Source organism: Wyeomyia smithii, chromosome 3, assembly GCF_029784165.1.
Source record: "Wyeomyia smithii strain HCP4-BCI-WySm-NY-G18 chromosome 3, ASM2978416v1, whole genome shotgun sequence".
Classification (NCBI taxonomy): domain Eukaryota; kingdom Metazoa; phylum Arthropoda; class Insecta; order Diptera; family Culicidae; genus Wyeomyia; species Wyeomyia smithii.
The window spans coordinates 1367754-1391464 of NC_073696.1; the positions used below are offsets into that span (position 1 = coordinate 1367754).

Sequence of the window (23711 nt, forward strand, 5' to 3'; positions counted from 1 at the left end):
CAAATAAAATAAAATCACTATTTTGCATATCTACATTTCGCAGATAACGTACGTAAATCGTATGTTTGTTAATTGAAATTCTCTGTGAATTTTAAAAGATGATTCCTCTAGATCTATAGTATCCAACAACTCAATTGACAACTCAGAAACTAATGAATTTACACAATTCACTCATTATATTCGTTTGAACCCACCGGGTTCGATTTTTTTTTTGATTGGCAGTGGAGTCTCAATGTTTAGCACTATTTAAAAGTGGATTTAGCCTCCTTCCGCATCGTAAATAAAACACGAAACCATCTAGAAGTACACTATATTTCTCTATAGAACACAGCACGCAGTAGTATATAATATATCGCCTAATGTTAACCAGTTTCAGTGGTCATTGCTTTCAATTCGGTCTACTCTGAAACCGCCTAGAGAGAAACAGCAGACATGTCACAACAATCTTTTGCTTCCGTGGTCTAGTATTGCTCCCCATCACCGGACGTAATCAAATCCATTGACTTCCACTTGATCTCCGAATTAGCATTTTGCCGCGGCAATCCCTCGCAACTTTTGACCGTCAAAAAGCTCGGCTGACCGCAATCACCTAGTCGGATGGGACGTCCAACAGGGCGCACCCGATGTGGGAAGCGGGGAGATCCCTTGATACGTTCACGCAAGGTCAGTGGCTCCACGGTCGAAGCCCGACGACGGCCATCCTCATCAGGTAACGCAAAGTTCACCCGTGGTTCAGATCCCGTCAGTCGCAACTCTTCCGCTGATGGTTGCTGCACCGTGAAAATTTCCGTTCTACCGCGAACACTCGGTGAAGAAAGCTCTTCTTCGGCGTCCGTTTCGGTGAAGATTGTCAAAGCCGAAGGGCGCAGTGCCAGTCCGGTAGCCGCAAGTCCACCCAGCGCCGAAGTGGAGGCCGTTTTGTGTATTCGTGATCCAAACAAACACCTCATCCGACCGATGACCCCTCCGGTGTTTTCATCACCGTTCCCAATTTCAATTTGTGGTTGCGAGCTGAAAGCCACGTTTCTTTTTAACGGAGATGGAATCAGCTCAACAGTTGGCCAACTCGCTCGTGGTATAACCGGCGGCAGAACAGACAGTAGCAACATCGGAAGACCGCTGGATGTTGCACTGAATGCATCGAAGTCCTCCAATTGTTTGACATTAGTTTCCGATGAGTGCGATGACGATCGTGAAGAATAAGCTAATAGCTTCTCTAACCGGTTGATTTCAGCATCCAAAGCTTCGATTTCTTTCCGGTACACTCGGTTTTGAACTTCCACGCGAAACTGAAGTTCACGTCGATCATCCACAACAAACCTGCGCGTATTGCACTGCATTTTTAGTCCCATGCTGTGAATCACTGGATCATAGACCTCTCCCTTGTCGAAAATGTCCTTTACTTTGGGAAGAAACAACAAACAGAGTGTTGCTGTCGTTGAGACGAGAATGAAACCTGAAGTGATCACAAATGCCAGTGTGACTTTTTCGTACAGAAGATTCGTCAGCACGGCAACACTTGCACTCGTAATCACCACACTGTAAACCGACACCCCAATATACTGAGAATCGTTCAAAGCTGCGATCTTCACATTCCTCGTTTGCCACGCCATGTAAACTCCAACAATCAGCAGCATTCCCTTATAGACGTACAAAATTCCAAGCCAACTTTCGTAGTGCCGCGAACGGCAGAGTTCGACCTGTGGGAGGTAAACCAAACTTCGATCCGTGGCACTAATTTCCAACGTTAAATTGTGCAAATATCGTTCCATCGGATCAGCCGTCATCCAGAATGAAACTACACAGGCATCCAGCAGCAGTAGGGCTCCAATCAGTGAAATCAGTTGAGTATCCCTCAGAATCTTATCCCTGCAAAGGCCTCCGGCACTTAATGTGAACAATCGATAAACTCGGAAGGTTTTGGCAAACATAGCTCCGAAAGCTAGAGAAAATCCAGCTGAAAGAAAATAAATTCTTGCCATGCAGATAGTGGAGAACGTAACCGATGGCCAAGGCAGCGTAGAATGATCCAATCCAAGCAAGATTGTTGCTACGTACACTACAATACACCCACAAACGGTGATTGTGCTTAGCTTTGGGCTGGACAGCTTCATCGTTCTGGAATTTATGAGTACTATAATAATCGATTCTTTCAATTGATCTTTTCCTACTTACTTCAACTTCCGGAAATGCAAGTTTAATCCAAGGAATAGTACCGACATAACTATTCCTACAATTGACAGAATAACGATGGTGTAGAAAGCCAACGGTGACACTGCATCGACTCGGAGACGTAGAATACGCTTGGCAATCGGCACCTGGCCAGATTCCCACTGCACGGAGTCGCACTCAGGACAACCAAAATCAAGCGTCTGATTTTTGCGATAGTAGAATGCAATCAACCGCAGCGCACCGGCCTGAATCTGGTGGAATGAAGTCGTACCAACGCGATCGGCTCCGTCGAACGAAACCGGCCCGGAAATGCCATTGAACTGTAGGCTGTCGAATTGTCGCAGCAGTTCCCGAGCGATGTCAAATCGAGTGTAATCGTAGTGCGCTAGCCGGGTTCGATTTGGGTGCGCCACTTGGGTCCAGGTCCGTTCGGCACCACGCAGTGCTAGTGCCATCGCCCACACGGCATCGTAGGTCTGTGGGGCGAACTGCGATACCGGATCCGTCACGTTCATTTCCAGCAGCTTTCGGAGGAAGATTTCGTTTGTCTGGAATAGTGAGTGGAATGTACTTTTCGGTTCATTCAACAAATTTATGGTTCTTACCAAACCGCTGAGGGCGTTTCCCATTCCTACGATACTATTGTAGCTGGACACTAGCAGCACATTTTCTACCGCCCGCAGGAGATTCGACAGGGGGCAAGTGGCCGATTGGACCAACCACCAGAAGGAGATCTGCGAGTCTTGGAGAATCCACGCGTAGTCAGCTCCGAACATACCCAAATAGTAGGCCTAGAACAGGAATGAGGGTAGAACGATAACTTTGCAATAGTCTCTTAGAAATGGGTTACTGTGATCCACGTGATCCAAGTGTTCAATGTGGCAGTTCGGTGTTTGTTAATATTTTCGTGACATTTTGTATTTGTTTCTCATTCTGTCAATTTTTTCAGTCGTTTATGTGTTACCTTCGCTTTTTGATGGCGAACACAGTAGTCGTGTTATTGTGTGGTGATATAAAATTGTTAATTTGCGTGTGAAATAGTGAAGTGATTCACGATAGATATATTCTAACGTGTTTCGGTAGTGAATCTACACAAGGCTAAGTACAAGAACAGTTGCTTTAAGCAGCAAGTTCGCGTTAAAGTTTGATGACATAAAATCCCCCCCGGCGCTTTCACAGCAGCGGTGGTGGCGATCGTTTTTTTCCTTGCCTCTGTCTCTCTTCTCTGCATGCTTGTTGGTGTAGCGTCCCGCGTTTAACCTGTATTGTGTCATGATTTGCTCCGGCTGTAGTTCGGCAATTGTATTATCAGATTTGCCGTTGGAATGTGTAGGCTTTAACTGTGCACGTTTGTTTCACTACAAGTGCACCGGGCTCACCAAGGCGACGGCAAAGATGATTACAGACAACGATAATCTTTGCTTCAAGTGTGAAGAGTGTTTATCAAACCAGTGTTGTGGTGGGCAACATTTGACTCCGGACATGAAGCATATCGAAGAAGAGATGCAGAAATTATCTTCTCTCTCTGACTCGGTCATTCAAATGCGGGATCAAATTGCGACTCAGATGAACAGCGCGATAAATATCGGTATGGAACAGTTGAGATCAAATGTAAAGGAGTCTCTTGAAAAATTATTATGTGAGAAATTTGAAAAATTGAATCATTCGGTTTTGCAATTAAATACGAATCAGAATATAGCTGCTATTAATAATGCTCGCGCGCGGATTGGAACGATTCCTTCTGAATCGGACCAAATCGGCAAAAAGCGTAGAATCGAATACGAAAATAATGACGATGTTTTTGACGACGGTGCAACTTTTGCGCAAGTTGTTAAAAGTCGCGGTAAAAACAATAAATCTAACTCAAGTAACAAAAGTAATACTAATATCGGATTTAAACCGGTTAAACCTAAGACTCGTCCGGTTATTGTGATTAAACCGAAAGAGTCCAAACAACCTTGCGAGGAAACTCGGAAGTTTTTGAAAACTAACTTAGATCCTAAAACACACAAAGTTAGTAATTTCAGGAACGGTAAAGATGGTTCCATTATTGTCGAATGCGCCGTTGGCGAAAATATTGATTTAGTGAAAAATGGCATTCAAAGCAATCTGGGTGAAAAATACAGTGCTGTTGTACCCACGTCGGTGCCTAGATTGAAAGTAGTGGGCATGAGTGAGAATCTTTCTCCTGATGTTTTCATTGACTATTTAAAGAGTCAAAATGATTACATCACAATCAATGAGGTAAAAGTAGTTAATATGTACGAAAATCCAGGCTTCACCTATAACAAGTATAGCGCGGTAATTGAAATTGACTTAGAAACGTATAATAGTTTGTTATCTGCTAAGCAAGTAAATGTAGAGTTTAATCGGTGCTTAGTATTGCCCGCGATAAATGTGCTAAGATGCTTCAAATGTGGAGAATTTGGACACAAGAGCATGAATTGCAAAAATTGTGATGCATGCTCTAGGTGTAGCCAAAACCATAAGACATCTGAGTGTACATCTTCTGTATTGAAATGCGTCAATTGTGTAAAAACGAAAAAAGAGCGTAAAACTAATTTGGACGTCAACCATGCCGCTTTTAGTTCAGAGTGTTTAATTTATAAAAGACTATTCGAGCAAAAGAAAAGCAGCTTGCGTTTCAATAAATAGCAAACAAGTTCCAACGAGAATGTGAATAAGTTTGTTTTTTTTTTGTATTTTAATATTGCGGGGTTGACAACAAACTACGTTGCATTACGTCAGATTGTTGAAGATAAACGTCCACTTTTGGTGTTTTTATCAGAGACTCACATTGTCGATGATGAAGCATTTGAACAATATAGTATTCCGGGATACAATGTTGCTGCTTGTTTATCACATTCTAGGCAAACTGGCGGTGTTGCTATTTATGTCAGAGAATCAGTTCAATTCCAGCTTTGTCACAACGAAGCTAAGGATGGTAACTGGTTCTTGGGCATTACAGTAGTTGGTGGCATGAAGGTGGGCAATTATGGTGTTTTGTATCATTCTCCTAATGCTAGTGACCGCCGTTTTCTTGAAATGAAATATTCTCTGTCGAACCGTCGTGCGGTGCAGACGCTCTTTGTGCTCGTAAAGTTTTCTTATATTCGGTCTTTATTCTCGTGTTCGTTGCGGAGTATCCCGCGGTGGCTGGCATTGAGAGGTCGGCTCTCTCTCCTTCCGAGGAGGAAATGCAGTGTGAACAAGTGGAACAGTCTATTTCCACACAACCATCTAAAAAGCAGAAGGTGATGGTTCGCCTAAAACAGGGATCGGATGCATCCACATCCACAGAAGACAAATCCAAACGTGCTCGCAAGCAGCCTGGTTCAAAGAATTCCAACGAAACGCTGCTACAAAGCAACCCGTTCTCTGTTCTTTCCGTTAATGAACAAACCGACTCAGCTCCGGTTCAAATTCGGGAGAAGGTGCCTCCGCTGTTTGTAAAAACAACTGAAATCGGCATGCTGCGAGATGAGCTCGCCCGAATGCAGATCTACCCTCTGTTTAAGCTCTGTAGTACGGGCATCAAAATTATGTGCTCGTCACTCTTGGATTACGGCAAAGTCAAACAGGAGTTAACTGCTGGTGAATTCCAATTCTATACACATGACATCCCCAGTAGCAAACCCCTGAAAGTGATCATTCGAGGTCTCAATTGCCTGCTGGAAACCGAGCTCAGGAAGGAACTGGAACGCCTACACCTTCAGCCTCAGCGAACCAAACTGGTGAATACCGTGACCAGCTGTGCCTGGTGCATTTTGCAAAGGGTTCCACTACTCTGGCTGCACTGCGTCAAATTCGTGCCCTCTTCAGTCTCGTCGTTGAGTGGGAACCATATCGTCCACGTCATCGTGATGTCACCCAGTGTATGAATTGTCTTGGATTTGGACATGGTACCAGAAATTGCAACATGAACGCCCGCTGCGACAAATGTGCCGGCAATCACGTCACCACCGTTTGCGAATCGGACACGGTAGTTAAATGTGCAAACTGTGGGCAGCAACATCAGGGTAGCGATCGGAGTTGCCCAAAGAGAGCTGAGTTCATCAAGATCCGGAAGGATGCTGCCAAAAAGAAGCAAACTGGTAGGAAGAAGTTTCCTGCTTTTAATGAAGAAATTTTTCCGCGACTGCGCCATGTGGTTCCAAATCTTACACCGCTCCCGCTGAATAACAAACCACCGTCTGGTACATCGTCGGTACATGACCGATTGAGAGCTGCTGAATCTATTCCGCCCCCCTTGTCATCACAACCTCCTCCCGGATTGACAGGAGCCTGGGCCATTACACCAAACCACCGTGCAGATGAATCTAACCTTTACTCATTAGAGGTTATCCAGGAGTTCTCAATGAACCTTTTCCAACGCCTAATGACTTGTAGGTGCAAACAGGACCAGATCCACGCTGCCATCTCGGTGGTGTCTGAATTCCTCGGCAAATATGGGCCATAAACCTAACCTAAACTTCTTAAATTAGAACGCTCGATCCATCAAGAGCAAAATCTACGAGCTTGGTGAGTTCTTCAAAACTAACAACATCGATATCTGCTTCCTGACAGAAACCCATCTGAAGCCTGATGTTTCGAGCTTCTTCCCGAACCATCGCCTACTTCGTCTAGACCGCACTAACTCTTCAGGTGGAGGAGTGGCTATTGCCGTACGGAATGGCATCCAGTTCAAGCTGCTTCCTTCCCTCCAGCTCAAACTAATCGAAGCAATCGGCATCGAAATCAACACCAACAGTGGCCCTCTTACTTGCATCACGGTATACTGTCCGAGGCTAACCCGCGTCCGAGATGGCTCTGACGTAACTCTCAAGTACGACATCATAAAGCTGACGAGGAGACACGGCAACTACCTCATCGCCGGTGACATCAATGCCAAACACGAAGTGTGGGGCAACACGCGCCGCAATCGGAACGGAATCGTCCTGAATGACGACTTTCAACATGGTCACTACAACATCCTGGCTCCTACAAGTTCCACATACTTCAGCAAAGGCAGTTTCTCGACCCTTGACATCTTTATCACCAATGTATTCAACAACATCGGGCTTCCAACCGTACTCGAGGAACTGAGCTCCGACCATTATCCGGTGCTGTTAAGTATCGGTTCTGGAGTCGAGGTTCACCAGCAAAATCGTCGGGACTACCACCATGTCGACTGGCCGGCATTCGGACGGAGTGTCGATCTACATGTCAACTTTAATCGGCCGATCGAGACTACCGAAGACATTGATGGGGCTGTCGAAGAGATCCAAGCTGCCGTTCATTTGGCCCAGGAAGAAAACATCAGACATATTCCGGTTAACCGTAAGTCTTTAGATTTTGATCCCACCACTAACAAATTGGTCAGGCTTAGAAATATCTTTCGGAGGCAATACCAAAGAACTGGTCAACGAGATAAGAAAATTTCGTCTGATAATCTCACTAAAATAATTAGAGCTAGAGTTGATGAGTTGCGTAACCGTAACTTCTCCAAATTAGTCAGCGGTCTAGACAATTACTCCAAACCCTTCTGAAAACTTACCAAAGTGCTTAAAAACAAACCCAAACCAATCCCTTCTCTCTCCTCTGATGGTAGACAACTTTTAACACCAGCTGAAAAGTCAAATGCCCTTGGAAATCACTTCCTAAGCTCTCACCAATTAGGCAATAGGGTTATAAGTCCTCTCGAAGACATCGTGTCTAACACCCTACACACAGTTCAACAGTCCGCAATCATCTTTCCGGAAGAGCAGAGAGTGACGGCGAACGAGGTCAAAAACACAATCAAACAAACTAAAAACATGAAGGCGCCTGGCTTTGATGCAATATTCAACATCGAGCTAAAGCATTTAAGCGACTCACTGTACCAACATCTTGCATCCATCTTCAACAGATGCTTTGAACTTGGATACTTTCCACGTTGTTGGAAAATAGCAAAAGTAATTCTCATACTAAAGCCCGGTAAAGATCCGACTTCGCCCAAAAGCTATCGCCCTATAAGCCTCCTCTCTGCTCTATCCAAGCTATTCGAAAAGCTCATACAACCCCGGCTGCTGGATTTTGCTGATTCCCACAACATATTCCTTAACGAACAGTTTGGATTCCGCAAGGGCCACTCCACCGTTCACCAACTTGTGCGTGTTGCAGACATCGTCAGGCGGAATAAAGCCGTCGCTAAAACATCTGCCATGGCATTGCTGGACGTCGAAAAGGCGTTCGACAATGTCTGGCATGATGGCCTGGTCTGTAAGCTGCAGAGATTCAATTTTCCAATCTTCCTGGTGAAAATTATACAGGACTATCTATCGGCCAGAACATTCCAGGTCAGCCTCAACAACATCAGCTCTGACACTTTTGCAATTGGTGCCGGGGTTCCCCAAGGAAGTATCCTTGGCCCTATCCTATTCAATATCTTCACATCAGACATCCCTGATCTACCTGGTGGAGGTAAACTATCACTTTTTGCCGATGATACCGCACTCATTTACAAGGGTCGCGTGATCAGGGCTCTAGTAAGAAAACTTCAACAAGGCCTGGATGCCCTGGCCGAATACTTCAACAGTTGGAGAATTTGTATCAATGCTGCTAAGACCCAGGCTATCATTTTCCCCCACTCCAAATCTACACGACTAGTTCCGGCTGATGATGTCAAGGTTCGGTTAGGAGGCTCTACTATCGACTGGTCTAAAGAAGTGGCCTATTTAGGACTTACCTTAGACAGTAAACTTATCTTTAGATCCCAAGTAGACAAAACTTCAACAAAATGCAACCTGCTAATTAAAAAACTGTACCCTCTTATCAACCGAAAATCAAAATTGAATATTAAGAATAAGCTTGCTATCTTTAAACAAATTTTTAGACCTATAATTGAATACGGTCTCCCAGTTTGGGAAACCTGCGCTCAAACACACAAAACCAAACTACAGAGAATACAAAACAAGATCCTCAAACTTATTTTGAATCTCCCTCGTTGGACTGCCTCTGACATTGTGCACGAAACAGCCGAAGTAGATATTCTTGATGTTAGGTTTCAGAAGGTTGTTCAGGCTTTCCGCCAGAGAACATCTCAATCCCAATATGCAATAATCCGCAACCTAGTTTCCCAGTGATCCTCATCCAACTTCCAATAAATAAAATTGCTTATAACTAACCTCGAGTAAACCGCGAGTAAACGGCTCAACTCAAAACTAACACTACCATCAGAACCTCCTCAGAATGTAAATATGTAAATATTGTAAATAGGTTTAGTTAGGTTAAGTTTGTTCTCAAAACATACCAGTGGCAAAGTTCACATAAATCTAAATATATAACTAAATGTAAACAACAAAGAAATGATACACATAAACTAAAGATGCACAGCAGTTCGCTAAATCACTTGAAATGTAAAACAAATGTATACAAACGTAAATAACTGAAATAAAAATAATTTTATTCGAAAAAAAAAAAATTCTTGAAATATTGGAAAACTGGCTTGATGAATTTCTTGATTTGAGTAAAATAAATAAAGTGACGGGCGATTTTAATATTAACTGGCGAGATGATGCAAATTCGAATCATTTGAGTTGAGTCTTTCAATTTGAAACAAAGTGTAGATGAATATACGCGTATTTCTCAGCGGAGTAGAACTTTGATTGACCATGTGTATTGCAATTTTGATTCGATTCGTTCAGTTACGAATTCTGATATGAAAATAACCGATTATGAGACATTAGTAATTAATGTTCTAGAAAACTTGAATAATAATAATGATTCAATAAAATTGAAATGCTGGAGAAAATATTCGAAACAGGCTGTTTCGGACCTCGTTGAGAGAAGCTTGGGTTTTCCAATCGCGACCGGTAGTTTAGATGAATCTGCAGCTGTTCTTACTAACATTTTGAAGACGTGTACGAATCAATTAGTTGAACATAAATTTGTTTCGCTGAAAAACTCGAACAGCTGGTATAGTTTGGATCTTTTGCGCCTAAAGCGCAAGAGAGATAAACTGTACAAAAAGTTTTGTAGATCAAACAATCAGAATCATTGGATTGAGTACACGTTCGCGCGTAATAAATATTCACAAGCGATTAAAAAGAAGCGTTGTGAATATATCCAGAGAAAGATTGTTCAACATCAAAATAACAGCAAAGAGTTATGGAAAATTTTGAAATCTTTGTTGAAACCTAGTAATTGTAAACCGCGGTCCATAGCTTTTGAAGGCATATTAGAACATTCAGAACAAATTATTGCATCTAGATTTAATGATTATTTTGTCAATAGTGTTTCATTGATCAATCAATCCATTGAATTGGTCGAGGAACCCGACGAAATGAAACAGCCGATTAACAGTAGTTGTACATTTGATGGTTTTCACCCAATCACGTTAGATGAACTGAGAAAAATTTGTTTTTCATTAGGTAAAACGGCTGGAGTAAATAATGTAAATGCTAGAGTTATTCAAGATTGCTTCAATGTCATTGGTCACACTTTGCTGGACCTCATTAATGAATCGTTGCAAACAGGGCACGTGCCTTTGGTGTGGAAAGAATCGTTGGTTGTTCCGATTCAAAAGGTTGCTGGAACGATTAAAGCCGAAGAGTTTCGTCCCATACACATGTTACACACATTAGAAAAGATATTAGAACTAGTTGTTAAAGGCCAGCTTCTAGAATATTTAAACAGTAACTCGTTGCTAATTCCGGAACAATCAGGCTACCGGGAAGGCCACTCATGTGAAACCGCGTTAAACTTAGTACTAGCAAAATGGAAAGATAACTTAGAAAATAGAGACACAATATTTGCTGTTTTTTTGGATCTAAAACGCGCTTTTGAGACAATTTCTAGGCCCTTATTGTTGAACACAATCAAGCGCTTTGGAATTTCGAGTACTGCATTCAGATGGTTTGAAAGCTACTTGTCTGACAGAACTCAACGGACTGTTTTTAATGATTCTGTTTCTAGTCCCGTGGAGAATGATCTCGGAGTTCCACAGGGAAGTGTATTAGGGCCCCTTTTGTTCATTATGTATATAAATGACATGCGACGAGTTTTACGTTTTTGTGATATTAATCTTTTTGCCGATGACACCGTATTATTCATTGCAGCTAAGAATGTGGAAGAAGCCGTTTCATACTTGAACGAAGATTTACGTTGTCTAAGCAGATGGTTGAAGTATAAGCAATTGAAATTGAATATTGATAAAACTAAATTTATGATTTTCTCGCGCACCGTTGTAAATGATGATGTCTCTGTTTTGATTGATGATGAGGCAATTGGTCGCGTTCGGGAGATTAAATATCTTGGCGTGATTATTGATGACAATCTAAAGTTCAACGCTCACATTGACAATGTCATCAAGAAAATTGCCAAAAAGTACGGAATTCTATGCCGTCTGAAAAACGAATTAACGATTAGTAGTAAAATACAGCTATACAAGTCAATCATCTCTCCACATTTGGATTTTTGCCCTACTTTTTTATACTTAGCCAATAACACACAACTATTGAGGTTACAGCGTTTGCAGAATAGAACAATGCGTTTGATTTTAAATTGTGATAGATTAACTTCCTCTGTTTTCATGTTGGACGCTTTGCAATGGCTATCTGTGAAGCAGCGAGTTGTTTATTTGTCTATGGTGTTCATTTTTAAAATAATTAAAGGTTTGCTACCTCAATATTTGAGTGATCGAATTGAAAGAGGAAGAGATTTTCATAGATATAACACTAGAACCGCGGATGAAATAAGAACACCTTTCTTTCTAACGAGAGCTTCACAAAATTCATTGTTTTATAAAGGTATAAATTTTTTCAATTCGATGCCAAGACATGTTAAACGTGCACCAACACTTGCGGAGTTCAAGAGACAATGTATTTCACACGTGAAAGTTTCTATTGTATAGAACGATACTAAGTTTTTCAAAATGATGTAGAGTTTACTTGACGAAGTTTGAACAAACGGATCTTAAATGACGAAGTTTTAACAAACGGATTTATTTTAGATGAACTATTTGTTTTGGTTTCTATTCATATAATGATTGTTTTATTCAAGATTGTAAATGACGAAGTTTTATACGAACGGATCTGATTGTGTTGTAAAATTTTATTTATATGTTTATATTAAATTGGACTTTTCTAAATTTATAACAACTAAACTACTGTATTCGTCACGGTGATGATGATGGATTTTTTTCTTTCATTTATGTTGTTGTAGCTTTAAAAATAATAGAAAGAGACTACAGAAGCTTGAGCCTCGCGCGCGGTTTTCAGATATAAATGATTTCTTTTAGCAAATTGAAATTGTTATTTGAATGCTTAGAGAAAATCATGAAATAGTTGTGGTTGGTCTGGCTGAAGGTCATGAAAACCCTGTACTAGTTTTGTGTGCTCTATGAATCAAGTATACAGTTTTTGAAGAAGTTTATATCTGGAGGTAAAATCAGTTCGTTTTTTTTTTGTTTTGTATAACTGATTAAAATGTGATCACATTAATTATCTATAGATAAATCGTCCAGCTCAAACCTTTGTAGGGGTATGTGGCGGGACCATCATCATCATCATCATCATTACCTTTTCAAGCCATTTTCAAGGTAGTTTCATTCCAGTTTTGAGTTAATTTTGCATTTTATCGGTGTTATGTTAATATCATTTTTGAAATATTCTTGAGTTATTTTTTCGGCATTCTTAAGCGATTTTTCTGATGTTTCTGGATGTATGCACCATTTTTGTATTAGCTTTGTCTGACCTTTTTGTTATTTTTGTGCCAGCTTTGTGTCACTCATTGTGCCACTCAGTAATTTTTGCGGTATTTTCTGTTATATAATAGACGTTTTTAGCGATTTTAGTGTAAGTTTTATACTTTTTATTTATATTTTTGTGGCATTTTCTTGTCATTCTGAGTCTGTGAGTCACCATTGTGCCACTTTTCTATTGTGTCCGGCCTGAACTGGCATTGACGCTAAGCTTTTCTAACAATGACACGCAATCAGTTTCAGATGAAAACAGTTTGGCAGCGAAATCAGGGGTGGCATTGCGCATTTCGTTTCGAGAGATTTTTGTTCGTTTCGACCACATTTGACATTGGCGATTTCGATTCGAGCTCGAAACGAGTAGATGGCGTATTATTGCAGTTGATCTTCGAGCAAAAATGGCATTACGTAATGGTTTGATCGAGCATTTTTTAGCTCGAAAGTGATAAAAAATGGTCGATAAGTTGAAGGCGTTCGTTTGTACCTTAGTTTGTTGACTAAAACATAAATAATTTCACTAAACATCTGTGGAGCGGAAATACATTAATTTGGTAGGATCCACTAGCGATTAGATTTAAAGTAGGAGCTAACTTTAACGGAACAGGAATTGTACTAGTGCAGTTTGGAGGAAAATGAAATATTGTACTTCAAATAGGTTTGAGTGCTCCCCGCCTTATCTTGAAATGTTGACGAAACCATAAAAAAAAAATCTTTTGCATCAGAAAATAACTAACTTTGTTTCATTTAATGTAAGCCTAATACTCATGTATTATTGTTTACGTCTTTGTATATTCCTAAAACCATTTTCATCACTAGAAGAATCGTAGTAAAACATTCAAAGATTGATATGTTGTTTTAAGGACAAATCTTATTATAAACGTGAAAAATACCAATCTCTAGGGGCAAGACACTATTGATATATGGCGGAATATTTCCAATATTAAATATTATAAAGTATTTATCGTTGCATTATTAGGCGCCGGTGTGATATCAATGTGTCGGATAAACGATAAATATCAAGATTTATCAACCGATATCGTATAATATTACCGAAATATTTTTTATGAAAATAAAGTTGTCCAGCCCCTAGACAAATCTGACATTTATTTTCGAGTCAATGTTTGCTCGAAATAAACTGCAATAAAATTGGGGTGTCGAAAATAATACGCAATACCAACTCCACCTCGAAACGAGTTTGATTTCTCTCGATTCGAGTTACTCGAAGCGAAATGCGCAATGTCACCCCAGCTTTCGAGACCTTTCAGCAATTGAGCCACCTTAGATTCCTAAAGGCGTACCAAACGAACTTGCGTTGAATACTTGCAATTCTTCGTTGCGTGGTACGGTGACCAAATGACGGCGGAAAACGCTAAGTGAGACTGTACAAACGTAAAATGGAGTGATGGAGGGCATCCAATGATTGTCCAACGACCGTGCAGTAGTAGACTTTGCGGCTCAATTTATGACGAAACGAGATGGTTATACACTTTCCAACGCTAAGGGTTGAAGGAAGATTGGTCCAGACGAGACCATAAATAGAGTATCGTAATCACTTTGGCATACATTTTGAAGTCATCAGCAATTAGCATACACGAGCTAGCAGCTGCCGTTGAATATATTCATAGTATCGTTAAGAAATAAAATAAACAGCATTGCCTTGAGGTTTACCGGAGTAGTTGGCGAATTGAGCCAACTTTGGCTTGTAATTTTTTTGTTTTAAGTAAGATTCCAGCCAGCCACAGAGGTGAGAAGAAAATCCAAGTTGTTTGAATTTGGATACGATCGAAAGCAGCCTTTAATGCAATGTAGATTGCATCGATTTGGTTCCCTCGGGGAATTCCGTCAAAACACGAAGAAGTGATCTCTATGAGAATTGTGTCAACTGTTCTGCCAGGCATTAATCCATGTTGCTGTATTGATATGTATGTCTGCGACAATTAAACATAATAGAAGCGCTAACTGTTAGCTCACGAGATTGTAGGCTATCTTGGCACCATATTTGTCAATTTGTATCATCTTTGTTTTACTTGTTGTGCCCTTTTTGATGTTTCATGTTGTCTTTGCGTCTATTTACAATTTTTGTGACATTTTCTGTCATTTAATGGTTGGTAAATGGCTAGGCACGTATCACTTAAGACCCTATTGCGGCCTTCGCCTCTGTTCAGCAACTTCTGTCCCAACTTCCACGATGTGCTGATCGGAACTCGAGTAACCTTAGCGGAGATTTGGTAACCAACCCTTGGTGGAAGCTTTGATCATATGCTCACTGAGAAGATGGGTCGTGCGCGGCCCACGTATGGGGCGGCGTACAGCAGCGTCTCGCAAGCTATATATAAGTGAGGTAGCCAACCGAATTTGAATTAATATGAATAATCCAGATAATAATACGGAACGGAATAATTGACATTGACCTAGGCGATCGAAAAAGAACAACTAGCATTGCAAACTCGTTATTTGAAATGTAATAACTCGAATCCCAGTAGGCGTAGGTGTTCAGGTTAGAGAGCTGCGGATGGTGAATGTTGAGGTCGCAGCTACCCAAAAACGAGAAAACGTGAATTTCGGGCAGTAAGTCACATTGCGGACACTGCATTCAAGTACCACATCTACCACAGTGACGGCATGAGAGCAGTAAGAGGAGTCGGTTTCATGCTAATTGGGAAACAGATGAAGCGTGTCACAAGTTGCAGGCCGATTAGTGACCGTTTGTGTGTTTTGAGAATTAAGCAGGTATTAGACGACGCAAATATTTGCTATTTTTGGTACGATTTTTATTTGCACAAAAGAAAATCTGTATTGAAAAAAAAGCAAATATTTGCTTCGTCTAATACCTGCCTAATCAATGTATACTAGGGTGGTTTACCGGTAAAACAAAAACCGATAAAACCGGTAAAACCGATATTTTCTCCAATACCGAAATACCGGTATTAGAGAGGCGAAAAAACCGGTATTTCCGGTATTTTTCTCAAAATTAAACAAATAATTGTCACAGTATTCATAAATCATTGTGAGGTTGATGAATGCTACCCACTTTGGTAGGCGTTGCAAATCACATGACGGTTTAGACAGAAGCAACATTGAATATTAATTTACTCTAACCTGTTTATCAATTTTTGTTTTTTTTCTGGTTTGTTCTGCTTGGATTCGAATGATGTATTTGTGTGTATCGATAATATATCAAAAAACTTCATATCAATAAAGCTAGACATTTATTTTTTAAGTAGAACAGCTAATTTCTTTACAAACTCATACCCACAGAGGCAACCCGTGGATTTTGAATTTACCAGTTCAACCACAAATTCTGGAAATCATAGTTTGGGGCAGTAATCACAATCTTGTCCGCGAAAAAACGTAAGTCATTATTCGTTTTGTGCTATTTAAAAGTAAAACTAAAAACATAATTTTTAAATATAAATTTGGATTAGGGATTTATTTTTTGTTTGGCGTCTCCTTGTGCATTGCACAGGTAGCACCTAGAACAAGTTGCTCCTGATACAAAGCGTTTACAGGATGAAATAATCAATCAATAAAAAATTTCGTCCGTAAAATTACTGCTCCTTATTCTTGAGAAAGTGAAATTTAAATAATTGTAGCATGGTCAAAGCTTCGTCGCCCAAACCGCAGCGAATTTTATTAGCGATAATTCTGGCTGAGAAAAATGCTTTCTCAGGTTGAACTGAATTTGGAAGAACTATCAAACAGAACAGAGAAGTATTTACCTTCGATTCCTTCGGATTCGTAGAATGTAAATTCTTGTCTAATCGTCATTTCATTTTCTTCTTCACTCATTTACTCTTCTCGACAGTTTCAATAATTGTTCCTCTAAGAATTTTAAACTTATTCATTAATTTCAAACTAAGTTTTGCGATGTGAAAGAAATTTGAAATAAATATCTGCTTTTTTTTATATGAGTTTCGAAATAATGTTCTTCGTAATCATATCTCTGGATTAATTCATTAAAGTTTTCCAAACACTATTAAATTTAACCAGTGTTGTATCGTATAACACCACAAGAGGTCAAAACAATTGGTCCAAATCTTACAGAAAAAAAGCTGGGACGTAATGAAGCATACACGCAAAATTTCAAACTTTAACCATCTAATGTGTTCTTCAATTCGCACAGAGTTTGCTCTGATTTCGCACAACAAATGCGTGAAACGCATAACGCAAAACTTGTACAAGGAATACATTGACCGAGATCAAAATCAGAATATGTATCTTATACACAAAAATAGTATTGTTTCGGTAAACTTCGGTTTCGGGCGAACGATCAGTTTCGAGGCGCTCAAAAAACCGTTCTTTATTTTCGCGAGCCGGTGCGTATCAACGCCTCATGCATCCCTTAAAATCGTCAGCAAGAAGTTACTGACGCTGGTGCCGGTAACGCGAAACCAAATGCATGTGAATAAAATCAGAGTCATAGTTGAATGCAAAATGTGTTGAACAAATCTAATTTTTTTGTTCATTGTTAATGATTGAATGATGCTTTCAAATTACCAGATTCATGAAAGTGAATCGATCAGACAATAATTTGTTTATTTTGTCAGTGCCCAACTTATCAGTATTGGTTGTTGGTTGCACTGTTTTAACGATGCCAGTCTTCTGAACATCGGTTGATGCTTTATAAGTGTAGTGGTTTGAAGCTGCTTAATACATTCAAAATATGCTAGAGCATCAAATGCGTTATGCCCAACGCACATGCGTTGTACTGGTTCCAAATTCATTCAGTAAATGCGCTTATTTCGCTCATAAATGATCTGGTTACGCACACTCCAACTTTTGCGTGTAGGTACTAATAAATGCAAAAACATAATTATGCAGCGACACGTCCATAGATGCGACCTGAAACGCTAGACAAAAAATAAATTTTAAATCCAAATTTCTGTATATATTTAATTATTTTCATTAACAAATAGTACAGAGAGAATGGTTTGCGTTTTTCCGCAGACATGATTGTCATTATTTCCCCAAACAATGATTTTCAGAATTTTGTAGTTGAACAAGTAGGTTTAAAGACCACGAGTCGCCTCTGGTTTGTATTAGTCAGAAAAAACAAAAATACCGGTTTTTTACCGGTTTTTATTTTTATGAATACCTAAATACCGGTTTTTCGAAAATTACCAGATAAAATTCTGAATCACTCACAGTGGCAAAAGGTTCTAATAGACCGCCCTCTTGGGTCGCGTCCGGAATAAAAGTGAAGAAGAAATTTCTATAAATTTTCTTTTATATGAGGCTATTGTGATAAATTTCTCTAGCTGGCGACATTGTCGTAACGATTATAGAAGTTATAGCTGGGATTTGTGCTGCTAATTTGTAATTAATATTTTTCACGATTTCATGTTGACTTAATGACTCATAACTTATTTCGACGCAAAACCAAAATCACATAAGTTTTATTTGCAAACACTGTAAATTATTTTTATGTACCAATACACAAAAACCCAACTTATTTCGAATTTTTTTTTTCTTTTTTCAACTATAACTTCACGTCGCAAATCGAAATTTTATGACTTACACTTGCTCACACTAATTCCAACACCTGTAACACACATCGTTCTGTTTTTTTTTTGATTCATTTTTTCCATGTAATCACTCCAATTTTGGAATTTTTGAGTTTAGAATAACTTGAGGACAGGATTTCTGTAAGCATAACAGAAACTCACATGTTAAAGCCACAATCTTTCATCAAGGTTGATCCCATTAGAAAAAAGAACTATGTGGTGTGAATAAGAATGAATCAGAAAAGCTTTTCGCTTCCTTGTACTACTGTTTTAATTATGCGCTAATTAATCTAATGTTGTTGATTGAATCGTTTCGGTAATTTAACAATTGACGTTGACGTTGATTTGTGGTATTTATATAAAACATCGCCACCGTCTGCGCGTTTGCTTTAGTCGTCGATCGCTTCGGCATTGAGGTATTGAGTAAATTTGGTCCAGCAATATACAAAACCTAGAAATGAAACTTCACCTAGTTGCTGTTGTATCCGTGAGTTTGATCGAGTTTTTAATCACTATTTTTTTAATACAAGATTTTCATTTTCCTTGCAACATAAAGGTGCTTCTAGGCGTGATTAGTGCAACTGTTGCACTTCCCACTTTCAGTCTGAGTGCCTTAGCCTCGAACGAGCATCACAGGAACCGAAGGGAGGTGATATTCCGGCCATTGCTCGTATATAAGGAGCAAGAAGTCCTAGAAGAAAGCCTACAACACCAGCAGCAGCATCATCCGTACAAATATCAACTGCATCTTCTGCGACATTATCCATACCAGTTGTCAACAAACTCTTACTACAATCCTTACTACCAGCCACAGGGGAATTCATTCTACAATCAATACTACCAGCAGTATCCTATAGCGGGTAATTATAACTATGGTCAAGGGGGGTTTTAGTTTTTAAGAAATATAGGTATTAAGTTAAGAATTGTTTGCGACGCACACAAAATCTCCTCTTAGCGTACTGCGAATTTGTTCTGTCGATAAATAACAATGAAATAAATTATTTTTTTTACAAGCGGAGCAGAATGTTGTCTCTACGGTACGGTAGTTTGATTTAATAATTAACTCATAACTCAGCTAATCATCAAATCAAACATTTGCTGAAGTTACTGCATGGTGTGCAGATGTCAACTCTTGGAACGAATGTTCTCTCAGTTTTAAATGTGGCTGTCCACTATACCATTCAGAGGGATTCGATGCGTCAATTTTATCTTGGGCTACGAGTCGATTGCCTGTAAAAGTAACGACGATTTCACATAACACTAGCAATGATGATTAAATTTTTATTGTCAAGTCTTTGAAGATTGGATCCACATGGTTTTTAGAGTGTTAGTTACTATAAAATGCCAACATCAACCAAATTGCTGTCACTCCTACAGTTTTACCTAATTGGTCGAAATCACTATCTACTATCTATTATCTTGTTGCTATTATCTTGTTAAGATTGAGAAGTTAGATTAAACTATTATCTTGTTGCTAAGTTAGATCAAACGTACGACCAGAAATGATAATTTTCCTGACGTTCGCAAATAAATTATATACACTGGAGTCTTTTTTTACGCGGTTGGTTGTACCGCGTTGAAAAAATCCGCGTATAAAAAAACCGCGTAATTTTGAAAAATCGCGTAAAAAACACTCCGTTCAATAAAAAGATCAGATTAAAAATAATAGCACGTAAGTAAATATAAATTTGAAAAATGATATAAAAATGGTAATGAATCACACAAAATGAGTTTATAGTGCTTCTAAAATGAAAATTCATTGAAGAACATGACAATAACTTTTTTTATAATAATTTTGTCACATGTTTGAGCTTTCTTTTTTTTATAGGAAGTAAATCGCAACGACCCTGACTCGTATCGTTGTACAATTATTAATGTATTTTTGTTCCTTCTTCCCGAACAACAGCAATTATACAAAAATATGCTTTATTTAGATTAATAAAACAGAATATCTTATTGTTATGAACCATACGATTGATTTTTACTCTATTGGATTTACTTATACTAAAGTTATTTTATACCGCGTAAAAAAAATCTTCCAAATCACGTAAAAATAATCCGCGTTATTTCAAAAAACCGCGTAAAAATAATCCGCGTTATTGTTAAATCTCGCGTAAAAAAAGTCGCTTATAAAAAAATCGCATAAAAATAACCCGCGTAAAAAAAGACCCCAGTGTAAATGCAACCATTATAAGCTTGAGTCTGATAAGTGAATATTTCGGGTCGAAATGTCAACCACATCCGATTTGATCGATTCGGTCCTTCAATTTTACTCATGTATTCCTGAGAGAGCAGAAGTTCACGCCAGATAAATCTGAGTTTTGCAATTTCTCTCACTTTCTTTCTCTCTCTTCTCTCTTCCCCCTCCCCTCTCTCTCCTTCTCCATCTCCCTCTCTTTTTCACTTTATCTATCTCTTTCCCTATCTATTTCTCTCTTCCCCTCTCTATGTATCTCTTTCCCGCTCTATCTATTTCTTACCCTTTCTATCTATCTCTTTCTCTCTCTATCTATCTATTTCTTCCTCTATCTATCTCTTTTCCTCTCTATTTATCTCTTTCCCTCTCTATTTGTCTCTTTCTCTTTATATTTGTCTCTTTTCCTCTTCATCTCTTTCACTCTCTATCTATCTCTTTCCCGCTCTATCTATTTCTTTCCCTTTCTATCTACCTCTTTCTCTCTCTTTTTATCTCTTTCCCTCTCTATCTATCTCTTTTCCTCTCTATCTATCTCTTTCCCTCTCTATTTATCTCTTGCCCTCTTCATCTATTCCTTTCCCGCTTTATCTATCTCTTTCCCTCTCTATCAATCATCCCCGCTCTCTCTCAAGCTGTCTCTCCAATATTCCAAAATTCTTATTTTTGACGTAGAACCACGCTTTTCTTTAGCTTACCACATAGGGGGGTAAATAAGAAATCTGTGACGAAAGGGAACGAAACTTGTCCCTTTTAAAATGCTTATAAGTCGGTTTGTTTTTCATCGATTTCCTTCATTCTTGCAGCAATCTGATTGGTTGCTTGCTGACTTTCCCTAAAAAGGTCGACATAATAGGACTGCGGCAGTAGCAGCAACAGGTTACGCCAGTATAAGTTGGCTTTTCGAATTTGCTTTCGGTTTCAACAAATCATTTTCCGGTTAGTCACATATCTCAGCAGCAGCGCGGTAGCAGCAAACGTTTCGATTTGCTGGTTGGGGACTTCGCCCTCGCGATGAAGTTTTGCCTCATTTAGGCAACAACACAATCAAGCATTCTGTGCTGGATTCTAGTAATCAAAATCTGCCGCGGCCGTCTAATTTACTAAGTGTGAAAACAGCTTCTACAGTGTGTTGCCAGAGTGCCCTATTTAGCATATCCGATTTTGAACAGCAAACTGCACAGGCAAATTAGCAAGTAATTGAAGAATAATATTTTTCCAAATTTCTCGAGCGCTAGGCTTTGGAAGTAAATGCATTTTTATTCTGTCCAATCAGTGATCGTATTTTTATGGGCAAATTAAAAGGCTATTGCCTTTTAACAGCTAGCTCGAAAATATAACACTTCATTTAAAATGTTAACGCCTTAACAAAGGCAGTAAACTCGACTTCACAGAAATAGTTTGAACTCGATTCATCAATCAGTATGGATTTTGTCGTCTTCCAGCCGCTCAGTTTTAACATGATGCAACTCGCAACCGCTAATAAAAGAAATCGCTTGACGTTTCCAGCCGCCACACGATACGGGTTATATCGCTGCGTGTGTGAGAGCCTCATCGTTCTTTTTCCACTGGTTGCAAAAATTAAATGCGAATCATGGAATCTTTTGTCTAAAGAAGGCAAGGGAATGTGGTGAAACTTAATAAAAAAGCGGAGCCCATTTCAGAACACCCTTCGACTACAAAAGAGTGCTTATAGTCAAACTAATAACATTTTTTTGAGGGAGTTGAGACGATTGGATGGTCCAATATTAATAGTAGCGTTGCGGGTTGTGTCACTAGCAGGAGCGGATTGTGTAAGTGTCAGCTGGTTTTTCGAATTAGCTTCCGGCTTGAAAAAAAAATGTCTCAGCAGCAACGCGGTTCTTTTTAGTGTGTGTTGTCAGAGTGCCTTTACTCCCCACTGTCGGGACAGCATTCGAAATTTTGAACAGCAAACTGCTTTCCTCAATACACATAAACAAGTAATTGTAGATTAATCATTTATTCGAGAGGTCATTAAAAGTGTACGTAGTTCTACGTCAATTATGCGACGTGTCTTGGATACAACCATTCTACTTTTCCTACACTCCAGGAAAAATTTCTGGCTCCACCATTACTCAATAAAATAGGTCATTTGAATGGCAACTACCCAGAATAAAATGAACAAAAATCTTGTTCTCCATCGTGAATCAAGATAGAATCTTATTTGTTATGCAAGTTTTTACCCAGGCGGGGGACCTAGCGTAGTTGGTAACGTCTCCGCCAACCACACTGGTAGCCTCGGTTCGAATCCCATTGCCGGCATAGGTGTCGATGATTGTGGGATGGCGTGATCCACTTACAACCAACCCAACCGGTCTATATATAATCCTAGTCAACACCGGGAGATTTTCTAAGGTAAAAAATCTCTGGGATCAGGCCTTCCATCGCATGAGGTAGTGAAGCCGTTGGCGCCGGTCCGTTAATCAACGGGTCGTAAGTTAGGGTCCTGTGTCGAGTCGCCTCCCCGGGCATCGGTGATTGGCACAACAACGGTGGCGGAACTAGACCGACGGAAAAAAGCGGGAATAAAAAAAAAGTTTTTAACCACTCGTATTTTCAGCTACCGGCCGACATTTACAACCCCGAATTAGGAGAGAACTCGATTTTATCTGGAAAACCTTTAAAAGAACTTTTACTATGATCGAAGCAAGCTGTGATCAAGAACGGACGTGAAAATGTTTCTCGTCGGAATTTTTCATCGTTTTTTTCAAGTTTTTATAAGTTATATATTTTCTATCTGGAAAAGTGATGTGTCTACGTTCATTGAATGAAGGCTGCTGTTGTTTCGGTGTGAATTCCGAGTGTTTGATTTGAATCGCGATGAAGTGTTCCGAGGATTGTCGAGTACGGTTGGGGATAGTGCAATAATGTCGACGTATTTTATTTAGCCTTCCCGTCGCGTAATCGTTATATTTAAAGTGCAAAGGGTGGAGTAAAAGGTAATACGAAATGTGGCGGTTTCGTATTAACGGTGAGAGTGACGTCAATGTTGAAATCCGTGAAAGATTCGTGCAATTTTGTGGCTAATTCGTGAGAGCTGCATTTCTTTTTCGGTGGCGGAGCACGTTTCCCGCTAGCCCTTGCCTTGTCATAAGTGTGTGTG

At 39.6% G+C, this 23711-nt stretch overlaps 1 protein-coding gene across 9 annotated transcripts in view; it reads right to left on the minus strand.

The window, feature by feature from the left end:
• Window positions 1–296: 296 nt before the first annotated feature.
• LOC129727032 (gamma-aminobutyric acid type B receptor subunit 2) overlaps window positions 297–23711 on the minus strand; it is a 59599-nt gene continuing 36184 nt past the window's right edge. For 8 of the 9 annotated variants that reach the window (XM_055684411.1, XM_055684416.1, XM_055684412.1 and 5 more), the window contains exons 6-7: window positions 2176–2963; window positions 297–2118 (exon numbers count right to left, since the gene is read on the minus strand). In XM_055684411.1, coding sequence (XP_055540386.1) covers window positions 462–2118; window positions 2176–2963 — 2445 coding nt within the window. In that variant the 3' untranslated portion in view covers window positions 297–461. The remainder of the gene's footprint in view (window positions 2119–2175; window positions 2964–23711) is intronic. The other variant, XM_055684418.1, reaches the window with a different exon arrangement.